The following is a 25,464-nucleotide window of genomic DNA, read 5'->3' on the forward strand; positions in this document are numbered from 1 at the left end:
CTCATTGACTTCAATGGTATTATTATTTTTTTTTCATACTATGGTAGTCAGTGGGGATCAGCAACAGTTTGAGTAAATGATCATAGAATTTAGATTTTTGAGTGCACTTTAAGACCAATATGCCTTAATCTCATTCTCTCAGACACAAACACCCTCATTTTCTCATCTGTTTGCTCACTCCGCCATCCCGTTTGATGTAGATTGTTAGAAGTGGGGAGAGGAAAATGAAGGAATGTATCCGGGTTGAGGAATCAATACCTGTGTCAGCACACACCTCATCCATCTAGCAGATGTATCAGATGTGGACACTGCCCCTGGAGTGAGGGATGACGGATGACAAGAGGGAGGGAGAGATGGAGCGATGAGTTGTAGATCACGACAGGAGCACCTCGTATTTTCCCAACTGGGTCAAGGGCCCTGTCCCGTTGAGAAACGGTTTAATCTCAGGACCAGCCTGAATGGGCAGTACACATCAGCTCACACACGTGCATAAATGACACAAACACACATAACAATGTAATATTAGAACTTGACTGGGTTGTATTTCACTCCATAAATCAACAAAAATAAATAAGAAACTGTTCTTTATAAAAAACATGAAGCTTGTTTTTAGGATCATAAATATTGTACATTGTGACATTGTTTATTGACATTTAAGCACATTTTCCTCCAAAGTTCTTATTACCGTTATGCATAAAAATGTACTTTAAACCAAAAAAAAGAAAAAATGCAATGTTGCATTATTTTTAAGTAAAATATTAATTGCACTGTGACAGTATTTTGTTTTAACTTAAATTTGTTGATTTAAATTATGTGTCATTGTATTTAGGATTTTTTTTATGCCATACAGTAACAAGAATCACACTTGAGGTTTTTTATTTTATTTCATTTATTTAATTGTATTAATTTGTTTTTATTTTATTTATTTATTTGTTTATTTTTGAAAAACAGAGGGTTCCAAATGTTTATCGCAAATCTTAATTTTTCAATTCAGGTTTTTTGTCTTGCTTAAAATATAACTTGTGTAAAAATATCAAATAAATTACAAAAAAAAAAAATGTATATATATTTATACACACACACACACAAATGTATAATTAACAAGCGTTCTCAGACTTTTGGACCTGGACATGTTTTTCCACTTGTGTTTGTATGCTGGAGATTTGTATGGTTCGGTTATGGATGCACCGAATCATTTGTCTCATTTTGAATGTTTGTAAGGTTGTGGGGAGATAAATGATGGTTGATGTTGATTTCTGTGGTGTGTGTGTGTGTGTGTCATTGATTAGAGGGTGGGCTAAACCTCTCTATCACTCTGACAGATCTTCCTCTTTAACCCTCCTCAGCTGGGCTGCTCTGATTAAAATCCAGAGAGGAATTATGAAAGAGTAATGCTTCAGTTATCTCTAAATAACCCCCCTTGATTAATACCACTTAACCTGCACACCTTGTCCTGGATTTACACTGCGGCAGCCGTTTCTGTCTTTTATCTGTTTGTTTATCTGCAGAGGAACAGTGGGATGATCTCACTGGTACATACACGCTCACCTACCGAGCCAATGAAAGAAAAACAATCATCAAACAAGTTCAGGAATGATTCTTATGTATTGTTTGGGTGGGAGAGATGAAGAAAAATGTTCTGACAGCTCAGATTGTGAGTGTGTGTTGTGTGCGAGCGATCTCTTCCCTTGTTGTGGCTGGTCTATAACCATACCCACTGCATGTCTTCATTATTCCAGTGTCAATCCAAGCACAAACTGGCACTGATTCGCTGAAGTTGTTAGCATGTGTCGCTGCTTTTGACGTTAGCACCTAACCAGACATGCCACAGGAAATTAGTCTCTGTCCTCACTGAAATTCTGTGTGAGGAGACGAAATCTGAATGTTTTGTTTACAGATGTTTCCTCAGCTTTAGGCAGTCTGTGGACTTTTTAGAAACCAAACTCTCTTAAAACAATCTTTTCACACTGAATAATCTATTGACATCGTCTAGCACAGGATATACACTACTGTTAAAAAGTTTGGGTTGAGTAAGTGTTAAAAACAGTACACAACTGTTTTCAACATTGATAAGAGTAAGAAATGTTTCACGAGCAACAAGCCAGCATATTAGAATGATTTCTGAAGGATCATGTGATGCTGATGAAGTTTACATACAAAATGTTATATTTCAGAGTATAATTATTACTATATTTTTGATCAAATAATTTCAGCCTTGGTAAGCAGAAGAGACTTTTTTCAAATGCATTTTTAAATCTTACCAACCCCCAATTTTTTTTATGGTTTTTGTAAAAAAAAATTTAACGTTTTTCTGAACAAAAAAATATATATATATATACACAACATTTCAAATGATGGATTGTCATTTTTTTTAAACAGGAAAAATAAAGATAAATACATAATTAGAAATCTAATTGTAAATATTTTTAAATTTAATTGTAAATTAATAAAAAAAGCAATTTTTTAAAATAAAATCATATACCCCTTAATCTTGCTCATTTCGTAGATAGCATTTCTTTTTTAGATTTTTGCATAAGTTTAAAAAATTTTAAATATAAGTTTGACTGTAAATTATACACCATTCAACACTTTAACACCACTGCGTCTGTGTGTTGGGATTGTGGACCAATCAGAGTGTGCTGTGGGCGGAGCAATCCAGTATCCAACCAAAAATGTGTACAAAGTGGCAGAAAATGTATTGTTTCTCACCACTTTTGTGGCTCATCGGGCCAAAACTAAAAATTAATACAGAGTATGCTGTATTACAGCGTGTCTGGTTAGGATGGTGTGTAGTGGCAATTGTTTTGTAGGCCGTGTTGAGCATTTTGCAACACTCAGCACATGCTAACACCTTCTGCGAATCTTTCCTCCAGTTTCCAGCCAGCCAAGGAGATGCACTGAGCTCTCATCTCTTTTGGATGCACTGGACCACCTGAGCCGATTGGCTTCCTCCTTTCTCTTTCCTGCTGTGCCTTAACAGCCCCCTCCCTCATCACGTGTATGTATGTGTGTGAGTGTGCGTGTCTACGCGTGTGTGATTTGATTTCCTGTCCCGTTCTTCTCACCGATAGAGAGAGTTGAGTCGAGCGAGCCGGCGGACCTGTTGGATAGACAGAGGTGCCTGGTGGCGTTGGCCTCTCTGCGACATGCCAAATGGTTCCAGGTTGGCGCTCTCTTCTTCTCATTGTTATTGTAGCCTTATGACCCAAAACAACATGCCATTGTCCTCGATTTCCTCCAGCTCTCCAAATGCTTGTCACCTCATCATGAATGTTTGCGTATCGTAAGGCTACAAAAGCAATTGTTTCACTATTAGTTTTCTTTTGCCTGTTTTTGTTTGTCCATAACCTCCTTGTTATCATGAAGGATTTGTCTAGTGCTTTCCTGCACCATATCTTCCCTTCTCCCACCCCACCCACATAAGCCCCGCCCCTCCTCCATCAACCACACGACACGGGCCAGAACCGAAGCACAACACACTTGCACACTCACATATAGTCAAGATCTAGAGATTGCTTAAAGGCTGGGTTTGATTGTTGCTGTCAGTTCATTGGCTGATTCCCTCTGGTTTCCTCAGGCTAGAGTTAATGGGCTAAAGTCGTGCGTGATCGTCTTGCGAATACTGAGAGACATGTGCAATAGAGTCCCTGCGTGGGAACCTCTGAAAGGATGGGTGAGTATCAGACTTCTGATGCCTTCTGATATCATGACAAATACTACAGTAAAACTTTAGAGAATTCAGTCATAGATTAAGGAACCGTTGAATTATTGAAGATTGGGGATCTGTGGTATAATGCAGACAATACACTTCAGGTACATATCAGTTTTCTATGTTTATTGTGGTTAATTATTCTTGAATGAGTGTATGTTTATTCCCAAACCTGTCTGTTCTATGTAGAAATGCATCTTTACCTAATAAATTAAATATTTTGTTTAGATGGATAGTTCACCCAAAAATGAAAATTAGATGTTTATCTGTTTACCCCCTGGGCATCCAAGATGTAGGTGAATTTGTTTCTTCAGTAGAACACAAACAGAGATTTTTAACTCAAACCGTTGCAGTATGTCAGTCTTATAAAAAAATGGACATGAATCATGGCTTTGAGAGTCAAAAAAACATACACAAACAAAACCATATTAAACCCTTTTTACATTATTATTATTTTACATTATATTAAGAAAAATATATACACACACACACACACACACACATATATATATTACAATTCGAAATAACTGTTTTCTGTGTGAATATATTTAAAAGTGTAATTTATTCCTGTGCTGTAAAGCTGAATTTTCAGCATCATTACTGCAGTCTTCAGTCTCACATGATCCTTCAGAAACACAAGCTGCTTCATAATTTTGAGGAAATAGTGAGCCTCTAGGACTGGATCTATTCTATTATTAGTATCTTGTATTTGAAGCATTAAACTGAATGGTTTTACAGTAACCACAGATGTACAGTAATCTCCCATAGGCAAAATTTTTAAGAGCTGATAGCTTTGTATGTACCAAATCAGTGAAAACGATTTGCTCTTTTGTTCTCAGCCTTTGGAATTAATATGTGAGAAGGCCATCGCCACGTGTAACAGACCTCTGGGAGCAGGAGAGGCTCTGCGGAGGGTCATGGAGTGTCTCGCCTCTGGCATACTGCTTCCAGGTGTGAACACTTCCACAATCAAGCAGTAAAACAGGTTGAGCTTCTAGAGAATAGATCTAGATGCCTCAGACAACAAAGAGGCCCCTTCTTTTTAGTTTAATTCTAATTGTTATGGTTTTTTTTTTGACATATACAAAACATCTCATCTTTTATGGTTAATTAAATTTCAATATCTACACTTACTGTTTAAATTTTAGGGTCAGTAAGATTTTTTTAAATGTCTTTAAAAGAAGTTTCATGCTCAAGGCTGCATTTATTTGATAAAAACAATAATATTCTGAAATAATATTACAATTTTCTATGTGTTTTTTCTATATTTTTAAGAAAGCCGTTATACATTTTTCAGGAACAGGATGCTCAGTTACTCAAATTACAGCATTCTACCTGATTTGATTATGAATGCTGTTTTTAATAAAAAAAAAATTAAACCGAAAATGATCCATTGTATATTAATAGATCCCTAATCTTAATTGACTTTAAATAAGCTTCCAAAATATCTCCATAAGTAAGATAAATGTGAATAAGTCCTGTGCGGTGTGATGACAGCAGTGGTGTCACTATCAGATTAGAGTGATAGTTTAGAGTTTATTAACTGTTCATCTGCGATGATGGGGAGTAACTCACTCAATAATGACACACTAGTTTCCAGTAGTTTCCTCAAATCTTGACTGGGCCCTTCTTGTCAGCAATGTAAGTCATATCATTTGTTGAATGTATTTCACGTTTATAATATAATAACTTTTGGTTTTGTCTCAGGTGGACCAGGCCTGCATGATCCCTGTGAGAAAGAGCCGACGAACACCTTGTCGTCCATGACAGATGAGGAGGCAGAGGCCATCACATACAACGCACAGGTTAACTGAAAGTTCATTATTTTACCAAAATATTAGTTATCTTACAAAAATGCATGTAGTTTTTTTTTTAGTACTGTCCTTACTAAGATATTATACATTTAAGATGGTTATATATAATACACAAGATAATATAATAGCTAAATTAATAAAAATGACTCTTCAAATGTTTACATACATACTGTATCACCTAGATGATCCTATTTTTTATTTATTTTGTAATTGTTTTTCTTGAGTCCCTTGTTTGTCCTGAACACAAATTAATATTTTTGTCTTCTGGGAAAACCCAGATCGTATTAAATATATTGTGAATGCTCCATGTACTGTATCATCCAAACTAAACACACACACTCATCCTGATAAAGATCCTTGATGATTGGCTCTCTAATGAGCGTGGGAAAATGATACGGCGCCGGCCCGTGAATCTTCCTTCCTGCCACGGGGGGACTGTGTGTGTGTGTGTGTGCTGCATCTCCGAGTAGATTTCTGTAGTGCTTTTCCTTTGAACACTCGTGCAGTCGAGAGCAGAATCACAATGTGCTTGATTGTTTTGCAGTAGATCGAAGAGGTTCAGTACACACACACACACGCACACACACACACACACACACACACACACGCACACACACACACACACACACACCCTTCCTGACTCTACACACACCACTGAAGCTAAGAATATGTTTGACTGCTTAACATATTTATCAAACTGTATCATTTCCTTGAAGAAGAAAAAACAAAACAGCAGTATATATAATTATTAAAAAATAATAATTCATATATACAGTATATTTGTTTTATTCATCTTCTACTTAGGTGAATGTGATGCGTTAGGTTTTTTGGAGATAATGCGGGAATCAATGAGCATTTGTTTTTACAGCTGTTTTCCGTTGTCATAAATGAGATGCATTGCGGTGATATGCCTACCTGCAGAGATACTGCATTCAAGAAAGAGTTTGTGCCGTCACACATGAGGCTGAAAGATGGTGCTTATCCATGCAGTTTACTCATGAGCTCAAAATGAGCTGCGAATTTGATGGAAGGAAAATGTCAATCTAACTTCATTGAAATGCAATTTTAACTCATTACATCGTTATTCTTAATGCTTATTTACCTAACATATAATTTCAAACTTTAGTTTAGGAACAATACCATTAACGCTAAACTTGGGAAACAGATGCGTCAAATTTGTTGTAAGAAGTTTGGGGTTAATAAGATTGTTTTTGGAAATAATTTTTAGCAAGGACGGTTTAAATTGGTCAGATTAGACATTTTTGTGTTTTTATTTCAGTTTTATTTCAAATAAGTGCTGTTACATGAACTTGAGACATGAAAATGAGACTTATTTTGAGAACATTACAGAATCTTACCCACCCCAAACTTTTGAACGGTAGCATATCAAATATTAAATAATACATTTAAGAAAAAAAAACAATTTACTTTTGAATAGTTTAAGCATGAACCTTTACAAACATCAAACATGAAGTGAAGTAACATCCAGTGATAATAGCTTTGTTGATTATAATGTAAGCAATCTAGTTCTATCCTGTGACGAACCACCCAAATATACGTCATGTAGCAATTCTGTTCATCTAGAGTCATAGTTTGTGTATGGGACCGTATTACATTTACATTACATTTACATTTATTCATTTAGCAGATACTTTTATCCAAAACGACTTACAGAATGTAAGTGTTAACGTTAGAGGGTCAAATAAAGATGGAAGAGATTCTTGAAGATGGCTAAGGACTCAGCTGTCCGGATAGAGTTGGGGAGGTCATTCCACCAGGAGGGAACATTTAATTTAAAAGTCCCTAAAAGTGACTTTGCGCTTCTTTGGGATTGCACAATCAAGCGACGTTCACTTGCAGAACGCAAGCTTCTAGAGGGCACATAAGTCTGAAGTAACAAATTTAGGTAAATGGGTGCAGAGCCAGTGGTAGTTTTGTAGGCAAACATCAATGCCTTGAATTTTATGCGAGCAGCTATTGGAAGCCAGTGCAAATTGATAAACAGAGGTGTGAAATGTTTTATTTTTGGCTCATGTAAAGTTAATCTTGCTGCCGCGTTCTGAATTAATTGTAAAGGTTTGATAGAATTGGCTGGAAGACCTGCCAAGAGGGCATTGCAATAGTCCAGCCTGGACAGAACAAGAGCTTGAACAAGGAGTTGTGCAGCATGTTCCCAAAGAAAGGGCTTGATCTTCTTGATGTTGAATAAAGCAAATCTGCAGGATCTGACAGTTTTAGCAATGTGGTCTGAGAAAGTCATCTGATCATCAATCATAACTCCAAGGCTTCTAGCTGTTTTTGAAGGAGTTATGGTTGATGTGCCTAACTTGATGGTGAAATTGTGATGAAACGATGGGTTTGCTGGAATCATAAGCAGTTCTATCTTGGCAAGGTTGAGTTGAAGGTGATGGTCCATCATCCAGGAAGAAATGTCTGTTAGACAAGCTGAGATGCGAATAGCTACCGTCGGATCATCAGGGTGGAATGAGAGGTAGAGTTGAGTGTCATCAGCATAGCAGTGGTATGAAAAGCCATGTTTCTGAATGACAGAACCTAAAGATGCCATATAGACAGAGAAGAGAAGTGGTCCAAGAACTGAGCCCTGAGGCACCCCAGTAGTTAGATGTTGTGACTTGGACACCTCACCTCTCCAAGATACTTTGAAGGACCTATCTGATAGGTAAGACTCAAACCACTGGAGTGTGGTTCCTATTGTTGTATTAAAACGATTAGTGCACTGTGGTGATATTCACACTGATGGACTGATTACTCCAATTACAGGTGTTTCCCAATATGGGCTCACAAATCTTTTCCAGGAATACTTTTAGGGACCAAACCTGATGTGGTCTATTAATGTGCTATAACTAAAGTAAACAGCTTTGTCAATATCTGTTGAGATGAGGTAATGTGAGTTATTTGTTGCATGAATTATTTGTGAGCCAGTCTGTCCCCCATAATTCCTCTGAACGTGGTGATTCAGTGCCGATGTTCCACATCTACAGTCTGTGGGCTCAAACTGAGAGTTATTGCTTTATTATATATAAAAAAAAGTGTGTGGGTGTTTTTTCTGGGTACGTTTTAAGACTTTTTTTTTTTTCTTTCAGGAGCAGATTATTTAACTTTTCTCTGTCGTAACTTTGTTACTTTTTTTTTTTATATGTTCCAGCATGCTCTGCGGCTCATGGCCTTTGGGCAGATCTATAAGGTCTTAGAGATGGACGCTCTTCCCTCAAGTAAACCTTCACAGAAATTCCCCTGGTCAGATAAAGAAGGTGAGCACACACAATTAATTAATTACTTAAGGCTGTGTAATTTTTCGATATTTAAATCCTCAAGGTCTAGTTTAATATGTAGATACAACTATAAGTTGTTCGTAGGTTTATTTCCCTGAAAAGTGTGAAACAATTTTCAAACATTAGTTTTAAGATTGTTTGTCTGAACATCCTGAACATCTGCATGACAACAGCAACTCGGACTCAGTCATTGGTGTGAGTTTGGGGGTGCGGCTAACTGACTATCCAATTAAAATAAGATAGGAGAAGTGTTGTCTGAAAAAAGTCATTTTTTTTGCAAATCCATTTAGTTCTGCTGAATGACATGAAAATAAAATAGTTCAGAAATTTGACACACTGACATCCAGATATAGCTCTGTGAGTTGTTTTTGATGTCTTTTAGTAATTGTGTTTCATCAGCACATTAACTCTACTCTTTTGTATCAGGTCTAGGGCTGAAGAGACCTTATGAAGATGGTCTGCTGGATGACAAAGACCTCATCAAGAAGATGAAACGCAACCTGAGAAAAGGTCAGTCTGAGCAACGATAGACAGAGATGTTGGTTAAACCAGTTCATTTGTAATTATATAATGTGTAATTGAGATCCTTATTGAGATTGTGTGCATCTGTCAATAGCAGTGTTCAGTTAGTTGATTAATGGTAATTTCCTTTTGGATTAAATACGTTTTTATTAAACATTGTGAAAAATAATTCTCATTTGTTATCATTAAAGGGATAGTTCACCCAAAAACGAAAATTGTCATTAATTACTCAACCTTATGTCATTCCAAACCTGTAAGACCTTTATTCATCTTCACAACACAAACTTAGATAATTTAGATAAAAACGAGAGCTTTCTGACCCTGCATAGACTACAACGCAACTGACACGTTAAAGACCAAGAAAGGTAGTGAGGACATCATTAAAATAGTCCACGTGGCATCAGTGGATCAATCATAATTTTATGATGCTTCAAGAATACTTTTTGTGTGCAAAGGAAACAAAAATGAGGACTTTGTTCAACAAATTCTTCTCCTCCGTGTCAATCTTCGACACGTGTTCACTTCAGTACCATGGTGCATACATTTTTGGGTGAACTATCTCTATAAATTGCATTATGTATTTCAGTATATTGTTGATCAACAAATGCTGATAACTGTAGATGATAAGATCAGCCTTGGGCATTGACAAATTCATATCAGTCGACCTTTAGAACTATGTTTTGTTCAGTTTGGAGTGCCATTTCTAGCACACTTTCTAGAAAGTTTCTTTCCTTTTTTTATTTAGTTGATATTTTCATTTTAAATGACATGTCAATCTAATGTATAAATGTAGTACTTGTCTACAAGTAATGTGCCTCTCCAAAACAAAGTTTTCTCAGTGCTTCATGACAAATCCTGCCTGTAATGACCTCTCCTGTTTTAAACTAGCAAGGAAACGCTGGTACAGTAACCTTCCTTCTTCAGTCGTTACTTCTTGATTTTGGCCCTTTTTGGCCTTAAAAAGTGATTTCCTCTTTCTAGAATGATTAAAGAACAACACAAAAAGCTGTCCAGTTTTCTCTCTGCTGTTTTTTTTCTCTCTCTCGCTGTCTCTTCTCTCCCGCTCCTCATCCTGCTGCGCTTCCATCTTTTGCTCTCTCATACAGGAAGCAGACAACCGTTGGGAAATCAATGCCATTGATTCTTAATTTCTCTTGGAGCCGCGCTGCTGTCTCCAGCCTGCGCTCCTCACCCGGCTCAAATAAATCTTTTTCAAAGCAGCAGAATTTTGCAATTAACCAGCTGATGGAACGAAGGGATCGCAGAAAGTTAGAAGATGAGCTGTGTTTTTAAGGAGCGCTTGTTTTGCCCTATAATCGCTAACATTTATTTCTGTTCTCTTTCCCTTCCAGCAGTTCTTGACAGTAAAGCAATAGACTCGAATCAACCCATGAACGCTCTGATGCGCTTGAACCAGATCCGGCCGGGGCTGCAGTATAAACTGCTGTCTCAGTCAGGTCCGGTTCATGCCCCCATCTTCACCATGTCTGTAGACGTCGACGGCACTGTTTACGAAGCCTCTGGCTCCTCTAAGAAGACCGCCAAGCTGCATGTGGCTGTGAAGGTACACCTGGACGTCAGTTGTCTTTGCATCATGTGATTGGAGTGGTGACCATTGCATATAAGGAATAATTAACCCACAAATGTGTATTTTGTCATCATTTACTCATGCTTATACCTTTTGAAACCAGTATAAGGAGAAATCAGATAAAATGTCTGAGCTGCTCGCTTCCATGCATTGAAAGTTATTGTTGATTATGGGCTGTCATGAATAGAAAAAAGCACCATAAAAGTAGTCCATATGACCCGTGTGGTGTATTGTAAGTGTTTTGAAGCCTCCTGATACTGAAACTGGAAAAGAGCAGCTTAAACATTGTCTAATTTCTTCTTTTGTGTTCTATGGAACAAAAAGTCATACTAGTTTCAAAAAACTGGGTGAGGGTGAGTAAATAATGACAGAACTTTTATGTTGGGATGAACTATTCCTTTAACAATAACCACAGTGTTGATACGAGTGACCCGAGTTCAAACCTGGCTTGGATCATTTACAGATTCTTTTGAGTCCTTTTTTTCTTCTTTATTTTCTATGTAATCGAAAATGAATATGAAGTTTCATTTAGATTTAGTGCTTCAGCTAACAACTGTTTTTATTGGTTGTGATTTTAAATTCAATTAAATGGATTAATCCTAAATAAAAAAGCAAAAAAAAAAGTTATTGATTATTTCAAATTATTTCTATTATTCTAATTATTATTACTAAATAAACAAATATTAAAATATAAATATAACCAATTGTAATATTGCACTGTAAAGTAAAAATAGTAGTGTTGTCAAACGATTAATCGCATACAAAATGACTTTTTGTTTACATAATGTGTTTACTGTGTATATTTATTATGTATAAATACACACTCATACAGTATATATTTGGAAAATGTATATATTTATATTAATACAATTGATATTATATCTAAATATTTTACATTTATATTTAAAATAATTTTCTTAAATATATACACATTTTGTATTGTTTGTGTGTATATTTATATACACATAATAAATATACACAGCACACACACATATATTATGTAAACAAAACATTTATTTTGGATGCATTGGTTTAATCATTTGACAGCACTACAAAATAGTATATTATTATACGTAAATACTATTTTTAATTTACAGTGCAATGTTACAATAGTAATATTATCATACTAACTTAGCCATATCATGATTTTGGTTTCATGTCAATTAAGCAAAATTACAAAGCAAACTTTTTTTGACGTTGTTCACATTTAGACAATAAATATGTATTAAAATAAAGTAAAAATTGACACACCTAGTTGGTGTGCTGTTGTTAAGCTGTTGTCAGCTGTATACTTGATCCCATGACCATGGTTAAATCAGTCTTTTAAATCAGATCTTAAATCAGATTTGTAGATTTAACCCTATTGTCACTGTAGCAGGATAGTAAAACAATGTGTCGTTTAGGAAGACCGATTAAACTTGTTCCCACATACACACACCAGTGATGCCCAGAATGCAAAAAGAACTCAAATCTGTGTAATCCCTGAGTGCTGGTGAACAAAGGCTCTGGAGCATAGGACCGCTCTAATCCTCTTTCTGTAATGGCAATTTGGGTCAGACTGACAAATGATATCCTTTACCCCTGTGTAAACTCACACTTAAAGCTTGCATTCACTCTGGATCTGATATAATATATATCAATACTGATTAATTAAAACATTTCCATTGGCTGATAAATTGATATGGTATTTAATAATAAATTGTACACCCCCAATATACAGTATAAGTGTAATATGTTTTGTCTCTATTTCTTTATCTATGTTAAACATCCAACTTGATTTACAGAGATCTGCAGCTCCGCTTTGCATCTGTGGTGTGGGCACATTTCTGTGAACTTCTTTTCAAAGTGATGATTTCACTCTCAATAATGACCTCTGTATCCAAGGAACTGTCCACTTTTGATTCCGCCTGCTTACTGACGGCCTGCATATTTCATCTTTTTGTGAATCTTTCCTGCCAGAACTTGAAGTCTCTCTTTTAAAGATACTTTTACTTTATTTTTCTACTCATGGTGTCATGTTCCATACAAGAGTAAATTCCTCATTAAAGTATATCCTTTTAAATAGGGAAAGTTACAAAAGTTAATCATTTATTCATAGTCATAGTCAACTTTTGGAGTTTCCAAAATGTTTTTTACAGTCTTGCATCGTAGTCATCTGATGCCACTGCTTGCGTATTAAATTGTAACTCTCCATCACGTTCTGTGTGGCTGGCGTTCATGCTGGATTAGTTGTGATGCTGTTTTTGTGGTGTAGGTGCTACAGGCGATGGGTTACCCCACAGGCTTCGACACAGACCTGGACTCCATGAGTGCAGACGAGAAGTCGGACGGAGAGGGCAAGAGCGAAACGTCCACACACTCAAGCAATAACACATCACACTCCTCAGACAGCTCCAGCACATTGGAGGTACACGCACACTCACTAAATGTTTTTACTATGTTCTACTCAAATCAAGTCAAATTTATTTATATAGTGCTTTATACAATAAAGATTATTTCAAAGCAGCTTCATAGTAATAAACGAGAAAATAGCATAAGGATATATGATTTCTGCAATGTGGAAAACGCAGACAGAATCGCGGAATGCAGTCATAAAAATGGAATTTACTGCATAATGCGGAATGTCATGGAATTTGCCAAATTTTGAATGTATAGCTTGATATGGACTAGTGTCTGTGAATATTAAGCTGCAAAAATACCATTTAGATATGAATCTGCATGTTCTGCGTGTCTCTGTGTGAATGAATGGCACAGACGTGCACTTGCGTTTACTACCAGTGTTGCCAACTTCTATCAGTGGAAAGTAGCTAAAGCCAGCTTGAAAAGTTGCTAAATGTCGCTAGATGACTTCATACGCTAATTAGCATGTACAACACTTCATTAGGTTGTATTGCCTTTTACAAATGTTTGCCTCTCTGTGCTCACATACTGTATTTCAATGCAGCCAAACTCTCAGTAAAACTGTTTTTATTTATATATTTTACTGTTTCTGTTGTCAGACAATGGAATGAATATAAAATAGTGACTGAAACGTGGCCCATTAAAACTACATAAACATCTCTCCCTTCCGAGATGTTAATTTGCACAAAAATTCTTTTTGTCCAAGAAGTCGCTAGATTTGTCACTAGGTGCTTTTTTGGAAGAAAAAAAAAAATCACTAAAGGAGTCTGAAAAGTCTGTTTACTACACACATACTGAAGTGTTTATCTTGAAGAAAATGTAATGATGGTACTACTGCTAATGGTACTAATGGTACTTATAGTACAATTATTATTTAAACATTTTTTTATATATATATATATATATATATATATATATATATATATATATATATATATATATATATATATATATATATATATATATATATATATATATATATAATTATTATAATTTTTTTCAGTTAATTAGAGATGCAACAAGCTTAATTCAGCTGTAATCAGTTCTACATAAGAAAATAGTAAGAGTATTTGGCACACATCAGTTCAGTGTTGATTCAGTTGAGTTGAAAAATGTTTTGCATCCAGGTGCGAACTCAGGGTCCTATTTTGACGGCCAGCGGGAAGAACCCAGTCATGGAGCTGAATGAGAAACGTCGCGGGCTGAAGTACGAGCTCATCTCAGAGAGCGGAGGAAGTCACGACAAACGCTTCGTCATGGAGGTGGGCCTCACCAGACACACACGTACCACTCAATCCTTGTTCACCAAGAAGACTGTTTACTAGTGGTGTTTGCTATGATGGGCAATACTTTTATTGTTATTACTCATACTGGGGAAGAGGGATTTAAACGAATCTCTAACCCAAGTATTCATCTTTGTTGTGTAACATGTCCTCTCTCATGAATTTAGAAAAGAGAGGTGTGCCATCACTTTATGCAACCAAACATAGTTTTTTAACTTGGTTGAAAACAAAATGCATAATAAATCCTCACAATAATGTAGCATTGTGGAGATTACTTTTTCAATGACAAGAAGCGTTCACATTTGCTTTAGAAAGTGTGAAAAAATGTGGAATATTATTTTTTCTTTGAATTAAGTCTTTTATACTCACCAATGCTGCATTTATTTGATCCAAAATACAGTAAAACAGTAATATTGTGAAATATTAGAATTATAAATATTATAAATATTACTGTTTTTATTTACATTTTCAAATTTTTAATTTGTTCCTGTGATGCAAAGCGGATTTTCCCGCGGCCATTACTCCAGTTTTCAAAATCAGCATCACACCTTTGCATCACAGGAACAAATTACATTTAAAAATATATTCAAATACAAAAAAGATATTTGTTTTAAAAAAAAATCACAATATTACTGTTTTTGCTATATTTTGATGAAATAAACCTTTGGTGAACATGCGCAAGAGAATTAAAAAGATGATTATTCCAAACTTTTTTTTTTTTAAACCAAGTCATCTCAGATTTCAGTCACTGATGTCATTTCCTGTTCAAAATCCTCATCCCGTTCTCTCGTGGGCAGGTGGAAGTGGATGGGCAGAAGTTTCGTGGCGCAGGACCCAATAAGAAAGTAGCCAAAGCCAGCGCTGCCCTCGCGACTCTAGAAAAACTCTTCTCCGGGCCTAATGCTGCTGGCAACAAGAAGAAGAGAATAATCTCTCAGGTGGGTCATCTGTTGCTTCGACTAGTGACCAATAACATCTAGACAGGGTTGTTCAGTATTCAGTCTGTTCCTGGGATATCTAGGGTCAGTGCTTGGTAATCCATGACTGCTCTGTTAGAGACTAATTCATGTCTTTTCTCCAGAAATCAATCTGTGGCAGATCTACACTTTCTGCTGTAGCTTCTCGTTGCTGATTAAAGCCTGTGTGTATTGTAGAGTAAAGGGGCATTAGCTGCTGCTGTGTCTGCTGTGGCGGTCCAGGCAGCACGAGGGCGAGGAAGACCCACCCTCACGCGAGGAGCCTTCGTCAGCGCTGCGGCAGCACCTGGATACGTCACACCAGGTGTGTGTTTGATGCCAGACAGTGTTTCTAGAGTGACTAAAGACCCGTTTACTTCTGGGCACATGTTTAACTACATATATTCTATAAAAACGTGTGATAGTTTTGACAAAAATAATAATCAGCTAATCTGATTTCAGCATTGATAATAAGAAATGTTTCTTATGATTTCTGAAGGATCATTTGACACTGAAGACTGGAGTAATGATGCTGAAAATTCAGCTTTGATCACAGGAATAAATTACATTTTAAAATATATTAAAGTACAAAAAGGTTATTTTAAATTGTAATAATATTTCACAATATTACTGTTTATAATGTATTTTTGTCCAGTAGATTTCAGCTTTGGCGAGCATAAGAGACTTATTTTTAAAAAAAATACGTATTGACCCCAAACTTTTGAACGGTTTTTATACTATTGTGTCTAAAGTAAAAAAAAAATTGTGTTCGTTTAATTTAAAATTAAAATCTTGCCATTTTGTTGCTATCAACACCTATACTCAAAAATCTTTACAATTGCCAATGGTGTACTGCTCCAGTGATCAAGTTTATTATTATGAAAGGTTTTAAAATATATATCATGTTGTATCAATTCACTTTAATTTTGAATAAGATCACCTGCTCTTATTTTTAGCATGGTATTATGTTATTATTTTAATTTGTTTATTATATGTATTTACGTATAATTAATGCACTGCCTGGCCAAAAAAGTCACTGTCTGGATTTAAATACATAAATAGGGATTGAATCATTATTTCACTGATTGAAATGTTTCTGGAAAACATTCTTTGAACCCTAACTAATGCAGGGTGTAGCTTTTCATTTCTTTAAGTCAGAAGACATACCCATGTCCATTATCAAGGATGAGAATGCCAAGGCCAGGCAGTGTTATATACTCTGCATAATAGTCTTCAGAAAGACTCATGACACTGAAGTCAAAGGTCACAGGTAGTGTTGAGGCCCTGACAAGTCAAATCATGTGAAGGAGTCTTCACACTTCATCATATATCATGAATGCTGTGTTCTCGCAGGCTTCGGAGCCCCGTACGGGTACAGCGCAGCGGCCGCCACTCCTGCATACGGTACGTACCCCTTCCTTCCCATCCTCCCTTCCTCCAGTCAGGGTCTAGGGTCCAAATCTGCCCCCACTTACTCCCCCATTCAGCTCTCAAATTGGGCTTTCAAACCCCAAAATCACATCCCCAAAGAATCCCGTAGAGAAATGAGTCCCTGGACGATGGAAGTGAACCATAACCTTTTGGTTCTTAACTGTGGTTGGAGCAAGACTTGCTGCACCTGGCCTGAGTGTGACTTTGCTCGTCTAGTCTGCCTGCTCGACTCCTGACTCTGGGCGGCTCTCTAAGCATCAGCGTAGTGCTGCTGTCTACAGCACACAGTTACACCATTCAAAGCAGCCGCTGGGCATGATGGGTGAGAGGAAGATCATGCTAAACACAGTCTGAAGACTAGTGCTGGGACGAGCTAACATAAGAGCATGTACATTTTAAAGGGATAGTTCAACTAAAAATTGTCATCATTTACTCACTTGCACTTACTTTTTACTGCGAAACATAGTGATTTTCAACCATTTTTGTTCGCACAATGAAAGTCTTAATAACAACTGACAGGCATTGTAGAGACAAAAGAACATTTTTAATGGATTATAGTTTAAATTTGGTCTTTAGGGTGAGTAATAGATTACAGCTTTTTTTAATTATTTAAGAACAATATTGAATCCGGTTTAAACATTCGGTCTGTTTCATCTAAACACCAATTTACAATAAGAAATATAACTAGCGATAACTTTATTAGCATCTGCTTAAAATGCTCATGCTTTAAGATCTTTGCACACCAAGTCTGAAATTTTTGCACAGAAAAAATAAAAAGCGACTCCACGTTGTGTCCATCCACATTCACACACTGGCTCAGAAACTTTTGTCCATTTATTAAAACAAAACATAAAAAAATGGATCAGGTTCCATTTTCTGCATTTTCACATTTCACATGAGAGGATGACGAATACGAAAAAAAAACGCATACGCAAATTTCGGACTCAGTGTGTTAGGACCTTTAGAGTTGGATTCTGATTTGCTGTCAATTTTAACATTCATTAGCAGGAAAAAATATATTCAGTAAGTGATAACCTCATAGTTACCTTCCTTTTTGTTATAAACCCTCAAATTTGTGCTTGAATTGCTCTGTTAGTAAGGAAATACCTTCTTATGGTTCATTGGTTAAAATTGTATGGCATTATTGAATAATTAATCCCACTGAAACAGCCCAAGTTACTATATCAGTAAACACAGTGTCATCTCCAAACCGTCCCTCATCCTAAGACCTCCTGCGTACTAGAGAAAGCTCTGACAGAGCACTTGACCATTAAGAAAAAAGCAAGATCCCTGACATTCACAGCTCCTCTCCCATTGCCTCATGGGACAGTAAACGATCCATCAGGTGTGCACTTCAAAATCTCAGCAGTATGTTTCACCAATTGATTTATATAATGCCAGTTCAGATTTTAATTTAAAACATATTTCAGTGGTTTTAGTTTTAGTTTAAACAATAACATAACGCAAACACACCGCTCCGGGACACCCATCCGCTCAAATACAGGATTGAGGACACGGTCCCTCGGGTTTCTAAACACAAACTCCTCACCCGTCTGTGTAGTGTGTTGTTCTAGGAGCACCTCTCCGGTCAGGCCCAGATGAAGATGCTTTGAATGAGCCTTATGTGCAGGGGGGACTAGGTGAGGTGGGCTAAGTGGGAACCAGGCTGAATTTGGAGGGTGTTTGCTGTGTTTATATTCTCGGAGGATGAGGGGGCCGGGTGGGGGGTGGATATGGGGTTGCTCCCAGCGCCCTGGTCTCTGCCTGCCACATAAAGACTGTTCCTTTAAGTGGAAGGTGAAACCCGGTATTGTGCTGTAAGAGAACAGTGCGCCCCTCTCTTTGACGTCTCTCTGGTTTGGTGCCTGAGAGCTGTGTGCATGCAGTAATTCTCACCAGTCATCTTACGCTGTTCAGTCCTCTTCCTCCTGTTGCTGCTTTGGGATTTCTAAATGGGAACGACTGTGAGACTACGACTACTATTCACACACACACGGCACAGAATGAACACTCCACATAAGAGCGCCAGCCGGCAGATCACTCCTGTAACCCTTCATGTGCCCCTACCCACAATTCACATGTATGCTTCAGATGCTAAGTTTAACTTTATTACTTTCAATTAGATCGTTCTGTCTAGTAGCCAAGACTAGAGCTGGGCAATATATTGAGTACTTATATTATTAAGTTTCTTAATGAATGTTGCAACATAATGCAAATTAATAATCTAATTTAATGTTCTAAATTAAAAATTATAAATGTGTTGGGATATACTTTAATATATTAATAATTGATACATTTTATATTAAGAAATATCATACATTGAATAAAATTACAAAACTATATATATATATATTTGTGTTTGTGTAAAACTGAAAACATATTTGTGTAAAACTGAAAACAAACCTCGACTTAAAAATGCTACTATTATTGGATTTGTACATTGTGAATCAAATAAAACCAAATAATTATTCCTTTCATTTTGTGTGGGAAAAATGTTTAGATTTTAACTGTATATTATTATTTAACTAGATTAACTGCATATTATCATTTGATTTTTATAGATTGTAAATAAATGAATAAATATTATTCCTTTAATTTAGAGTTAATTTTGTGAAAAACTGAAAACGTTAACTTGATTAACTACATTTTACTGTATTTTGTTAGATTTTTTTTAAAAATATTTTATAAATACGATAAAATAATATATTGCATTAGTTAATTTCATGAAAAACTGGAAAACCTACTAGATTATTTTTAGCTGTAATTTTACTGTTTTATTGTTAGATTTACACATTGCTGAAATTGATGATAGTTTGGTTAAAATGTTGAGGAACTTTGAGACAATATCTGTGGAAAATATTTATATTTTCAACAAAAATAAAATAATTGATCACAGTATAAGTATACTGAATTTCAGAAAATTATTATACAATTTATTTACAGTATATCATTCAGCCCTACTCACGAACCATTGTTCATAAGGTGACTGAATATAGCATGTAGTTCAGAAGGTCAGCTGTATGCGTATATCATATCACATGACATTAGGCAGCAGGTACATGTGTGTCATCTCCTATCTGAATTAATGCTTGATTTCTTCCCTATCTTTTCACCTGACCTCACTCTTCCTGTTCTTCTGCTCTCCTCTGCTCTCTTGGGTTCATATGCCCAATCTACAATGAGACTGAATTGGCATTAGCCTTATTTTAAACAAAACACCCTCAGGTCTTTTATTTTTGTCCTGGACTTATGTGGAGTGCTCTTTTCATTTTCTCTCTAGGTTTGCCCAAGAGAATGCTTCTGTTGCCCGTCATGAAAGTGCCCACCTACCCCGTCCCTCACTACTCTTTCTTTTAGCTCAGGAGCCTACTTTACACACACACACATACACATGCACAACGTAAATGTACATGAGAAGGGAAGGTCAGATAGCACACCCATGTCACATGTAGGGACAGCTATAAGGGTATTTGTAAAGTGCTTTTTATTTGATGATCATCACATTTTTTGTTCTCTTACTGTCTTCTGGTTTTAAGCAAATACAGGTTTTATGTTCTTCAGAAAGAAAACTTGAAGGATTTGTACTGTGAATTGTTACCTCATTCTTGGGAATTTAAATTATATCAGCCTCTTATTATCGTGGTTGTGCTTTTCTAGTAGTATGGGAGCAGGCTTAATCTATGTACGGATATCAGGAGCTGTGTTTAAGATGTATAGATCGAATACATACTACTGCTAACAAATAAACCTTAATCTTCATGAACTGCTATGCACTGACTGGTGTATATTTGAAACTCTTTACTTACTCATTTAGGATATATATATATATATATATATGTAATTCATTCTACTGTAGCAGTTTTAGCATCTCTAAATGGACATTTCATTTAGCTTTCAGATACCTTCAGAAGTTTTAAGGCATGTGTCATAATGTTCAAACTATACTTTCTAAAACTTTTCTCCTTATAATAATGTTAAAATTTTAATATACAAATATATGCGTGTATTAAAAATACACAGTACAGTAGATTTTAATAAGTGGTGACTTTTGTGCACACTTTTTTATTTTGTTTTTTATTGATACCAGCTGTGGGACAAGTCAGTTCTCTTCTGTGATAATCAGTGGTATGTATTGAACCTAGAACATTCCTTTTTATATCCTTTAGGAAAATATGTTTCCAGGCATAGCCTGTTTTGAAATTTTGGACATTTAAGATTTCAACCTGCAGTTTAGTGTTTGTTAGTTTGTTTTTATTATATATTTTAGTATTATTATAAGGCAGTTAACGCAGAAGTTGGGCTAGTCAGGCTCTAGATATCTAATCTTCAAGTGAGCAGTTATTCAACTGATTCAACAGTTGAATCATACAAAGGCACTCCTCACACAGATAACTCAAACACGGCCCTCACATGGACACACACCGGAAGCTCCAGTCACAGCCTTACAGCGGAGAATCGAAAGCAGCAACAAGGGATCCATGGAGACATGCTACTGAAATGTCTTTTTGTCCTTTTTTGTTTTTACTTATTGGTGAGTGTCTTATTGTGTGTGAGATGTTATTTCATACTCCTCCAAAGGCCAGCACAAGCCGATTCACATTGAAGTCCACGCTGCTTTGCTCAGGGTCTTTCCTGAAAAGTGTCATTTTAGTATAATTTTTTTTTTGTACTTATATTTTGAATTAACTTTCATTTTCATTTTTATATGTTATTTTAGTCATTTTTGTTGTTTTGTCTTTTTTGTTTTGTTTTAATGCATCAGGATAACTTTTTATTTTATTTTACTTAACATCATTTCAAGTAACACACTGTTTTAGTTAACTATAATTCTGTTCCTGACCCTTTGAGCTACAAGCCTTACATAGATGCCGCACTCTTCTTCAAATTAAATATAATGTATATTGAGGGCGAAGATGCAAGTACCCTTCTCTGTTTTTACAAATGGTCTTAAGATCACGTTCATAAATCACTGAAGATGATTTGGACGATGCTTGTGCTGACTTATGGCTGGGTCATGATCGTCGCTTACCAAAGAGGAACTCCATCTCCATGGTTAGACGAGTGGTCACGATATTCCCATCCATTGTTAATGGATCCGTCACATTTGTCATGGTCATCCCTCAAGTGTCCACTCCAAACCAATGGCCCATCCTCTTTGGTAGTGATCGCTGTCATTGTACTATACTCTCTCCAAAATCATGTCAGATCTGATTTGTCAGAGTTATTGTACTAACTACATCTGTATGGAAACCTCAGAGTTGTCACATACGTTTTACATTTCCTCTGCCTTTTCTCAAACGAATGAGCTCCAAGTTTTTTTTCCGTTTTGTCGGAAAGTTAACTGTGCAGCTTAAGTTGTTGATGTATTTTTTATTAACCTGAGACGCTCCCAGTGCAATGAAAACCCCACGTACAGCCCGAAAGAGCAGAGACCCTAGTATCCACCCCTGTGGCACACCCTAACCCCATTTCCCCCCTGCCATCAGAATGTATATACCGCTGCCTCCTGCCGGGCCGCATCATTAATCGCAGCTCTCTCTGCTCTTGTCCTCACTGTAGGTGGTCTTTTCATTGACAATCCCTTTTACCAGCCGCGGACCATCGCTCCTTTTTTTATTCACTTGGGTCCTCAAGATCTCTTCTCTGACTTCTAGAACCATCAGGTTGTGTGGCTCTAAACTGTCGTACCACTCCAGGCTTGACCAGGCTGTCTCCACCACACAGAAACGGCCCAAACTTCATACACTCTCCACCAAAACCCATCCATACCCAACCTAAGGATCCAAAAACGCACCAATCTTACAAAAGCAATACTCTATTTGACTTGCTCGTCCCGAAAACCGACCGGGGACTTTGGTTCCTTCTTATATAGCAATAGACTTGAACTCTTTTGGGCTTTAAGCTTACTTGAGATGTGAATGTTCGGTTGAGTCTTACTCAAACTTGGCATTGCAATATAGTCATTTTCATTGTATATTCACCACATGTGTATTTGTGGTTATATTATAAATACATGCATATATATGTATGGTCTATGGCACTATAAATATATATGTGTAGATATACCGATGTACTTATGTATATTTATATACAGTATATATACATATACATATTATTGGTATTGATTATTTTAGAATTGCAAAGTGATATGTAACCATTATACTAGGATATAACTTTCTTCCAGTTTTATATATACAGTATGCATATATATATATATATATTCCAAGCAATTTAATCTCGTTAATTATTCTTGTGAACATGCAATATGAAAGCCCTTTTCTTAATCTGCCTGTAGTAGATTAGTAATGCTTCCTTCTCTCTGACTCGAGCTGCTTCGCCGTGTCTTTTCGGCAGATCTGTGCGAATGCTCGCGTGTGTTTTTTGCTCAGTCGACCAAAGTCTGGCGTTCTGGTTGGGTTAAGAGGTCATCCTCCAAACATCTGGCCACTGTGCCGCCTACATCCGCTCCTCACAGACGTTCACACAGGTCTTTCAAAAGCACATCCGACGGCAGATTTGTTTACACTTTCTGGCCGTTGACAGAGGTGCATACTCGTACACGTAATCGCGGTATGAGGGGCAGCTAATGTGACCCGGTCACTCCTCACTTTCCCCTGCAAAAGCACAGGTGACTCTCTTTAATACTCTTCATTTGCCTTTCCATTCATTTGTCATTCTTGTCAGGCCTGTTTCACATGCACACAAAAGTGGTGCACAATTGGACGCATTTATTTTAGTGCACATGTTGCAGCATTCACATTCAGCATGAGCTTGCATTGCAGAAACATAGCTGCAAGTATCTGTGCAGTGCCTGTTCTTGCCGAAAATGTGCTTTGAACACAGTAGTTTGCATTAAATGTACACTTTATACACTGAAAGTAGTTGTTTTTATTCAGTAAATCTGCCTGAATCAAGATCGTTGAAGCAGTTTATAACTTTGGGTTTAGGCTCAGTTCTGTGTAGGTTAATTTAGATTTGGATGCAAATGTGATGTGATCCTTGAGTAAATTTTCATGAGTTTAGTAATAATTCTCAGTGGCTAGCACCCAATAAGTATTTAATCATTTTTGGTTGATATTAAAAAAAGATGCAGTGTAGTAACGCAGAAATCACTATTTTCTGGTTAGAACTGCAGTTTAGCAGAAACTGTCATTGTGAAAGTGCAACACGTTTTACCGCCGCACACACGTGTGTTGTGAATCAGGCCTGTTGATGCAGCAGTGTCTGGTCGCGCTTTACCATGCGTTTTTCTTCAGTGGGTCTGTTGTAGCACAACTTTAGACTATCTAATTAATACCAGCACTAAAAGAACTCCCACATATAAACCATAGAGCAGTCTTGAAAATAAGCTTGATATTATTTTCGCTGTGCTATATTTGGACTTGAAGCTATTTGAAGAAGCATCATACCATCAGGATTGTATAACTATAGTCTGATTCTAAATGCATATCGTTTAGTTATGAAAGTAATTCTTATATCAAAATTTCCTTCACTTGTTACCTCCACATGTAAGAATAGATAATTCAAACAATATCCCTAGTAATGTATTGATGTTTGTATGTCAAAATACTTATAACCAATGGAATGTTACAATTTCTCACCGAAGCCCAAATGTAAAAGGCCCAAAAATGTCACAAAAATAGGACACGACTGACATACTTCACCACCCAGCTATACTGAATGTGTCCCCATGTATTTAGTTATATTTTAGCTGTTGTGTTTGAAAGTGAAATATTGTAGCTCTCAAATAGGAAAAGATGGGACATAATCACAGAAATTCTACAGAATAGTACTAGTTTAATAGTAATGGTACAGTGATAGTTTAATAAAAGCAATAGTACAACATGCATTACATAATAGTATCAGTTTAAATATACTCGTTTAACATAATGTAATTTTTTTTTTTTTTTTTTTTGACATTTTCTTTAAGTGGAATATTTTTCAAAATAAATTCATTTTTCTGTTCCCCAACCAGACGAGACTTCGGTCACTTTTGAATTAGAGCTGGTAAGTCTTGTATTGGTAAGTTTTGTGTGGAAATGCAATAGATAGAGAGAAAAGCACATCAAAAGACCCTGCAATGACACAACATTAGATGGCCTTTATTTCTCTTTGAGCTTTTATGAATGATCGTCAAACACACAAGCCCCTTTCCACGATGCCACAGCAGCATTACACAGTTCAAACGTGACAACTGGGGGTTAACGCTATTAATGTTATATTGTGTTCATAAAACAGAGGGCTAACAAAGTGTAGCAGGGAATGTTTTGATTTCTGCATAACAGCGATTCAAAATCTTCCAAATTATTTGTTTAATTAGTTTGCAGAACATAAAACCCTTGGTTGGTGATAAGTCAACATGAAATCAAAATTGACCTTCTTAATACACATTTTATTGGCACACATACATGGCATATATATACACATATACACACAATAGCTAACTGTAACAAATGCGTTTGCAATGA

The 25,464-nt window shown here is 36.4% G+C and overlaps 1 protein-coding gene across 4 annotated transcripts in view; it reads left to right on the forward strand.

Moving 5' to 3' along the window:
* Positions 1–23,149, forward strand: part of LOC132127870 (spermatid perinuclear RNA-binding protein-like) — a 99,873-nt gene extending 76,724 nt beyond the window's left edge. For 3 of the 4 annotated variants that reach the window (XM_059540060.1, XM_059540061.1, XM_059540063.1), the window contains 13 exons: positions 3,072–3,163; positions 3,578–3,673; positions 4,549–4,660; positions 5,417–5,514; positions 8,690–8,795; positions 9,243–9,326; positions 10,691–10,902; positions 13,181–13,333; positions 14,454–14,588; positions 15,407–15,547; positions 15,764–15,890; positions 16,919–16,969; positions 22,556–23,149. In XM_059540060.1, coding sequence (XP_059396043.1) covers positions 3,072–3,163; positions 3,578–3,673; positions 4,549–4,660; positions 5,417–5,514; positions 8,690–8,795; positions 9,243–9,326; positions 10,691–10,902; positions 13,181–13,333; positions 14,454–14,588; positions 15,407–15,547; positions 15,764–15,890; positions 16,919–16,969; positions 22,556–22,650 — 1,502 coding nt within the window. In that variant the 3' untranslated portion in view covers positions 22,651–23,149. Of the gene's footprint in view, positions 1–3,071; positions 3,164–3,577; positions 3,674–4,548; positions 4,661–5,416; positions 5,515–8,689; positions 8,796–9,242; positions 9,327–10,690; positions 10,903–13,180; positions 13,334–14,453; positions 14,589–15,406; positions 15,548–15,763; positions 15,891–16,918; positions 16,970–20,276; positions 20,760–22,555 lie in introns of those variants that run through there. The other variant, XM_059540064.1, reaches the window with a different exon arrangement.
* The last annotated feature ends 2,315 nt before the right edge of the window (positions 23,150–25,464 follow it).

This window comes from Carassius carassius, chromosome 45 (assembly GCF_963082965.1).
Source record: "Carassius carassius chromosome 45, fCarCar2.1, whole genome shotgun sequence".
Classification (NCBI taxonomy): domain Eukaryota; kingdom Metazoa; phylum Chordata; class Actinopteri; order Cypriniformes; family Cyprinidae; genus Carassius; species Carassius carassius.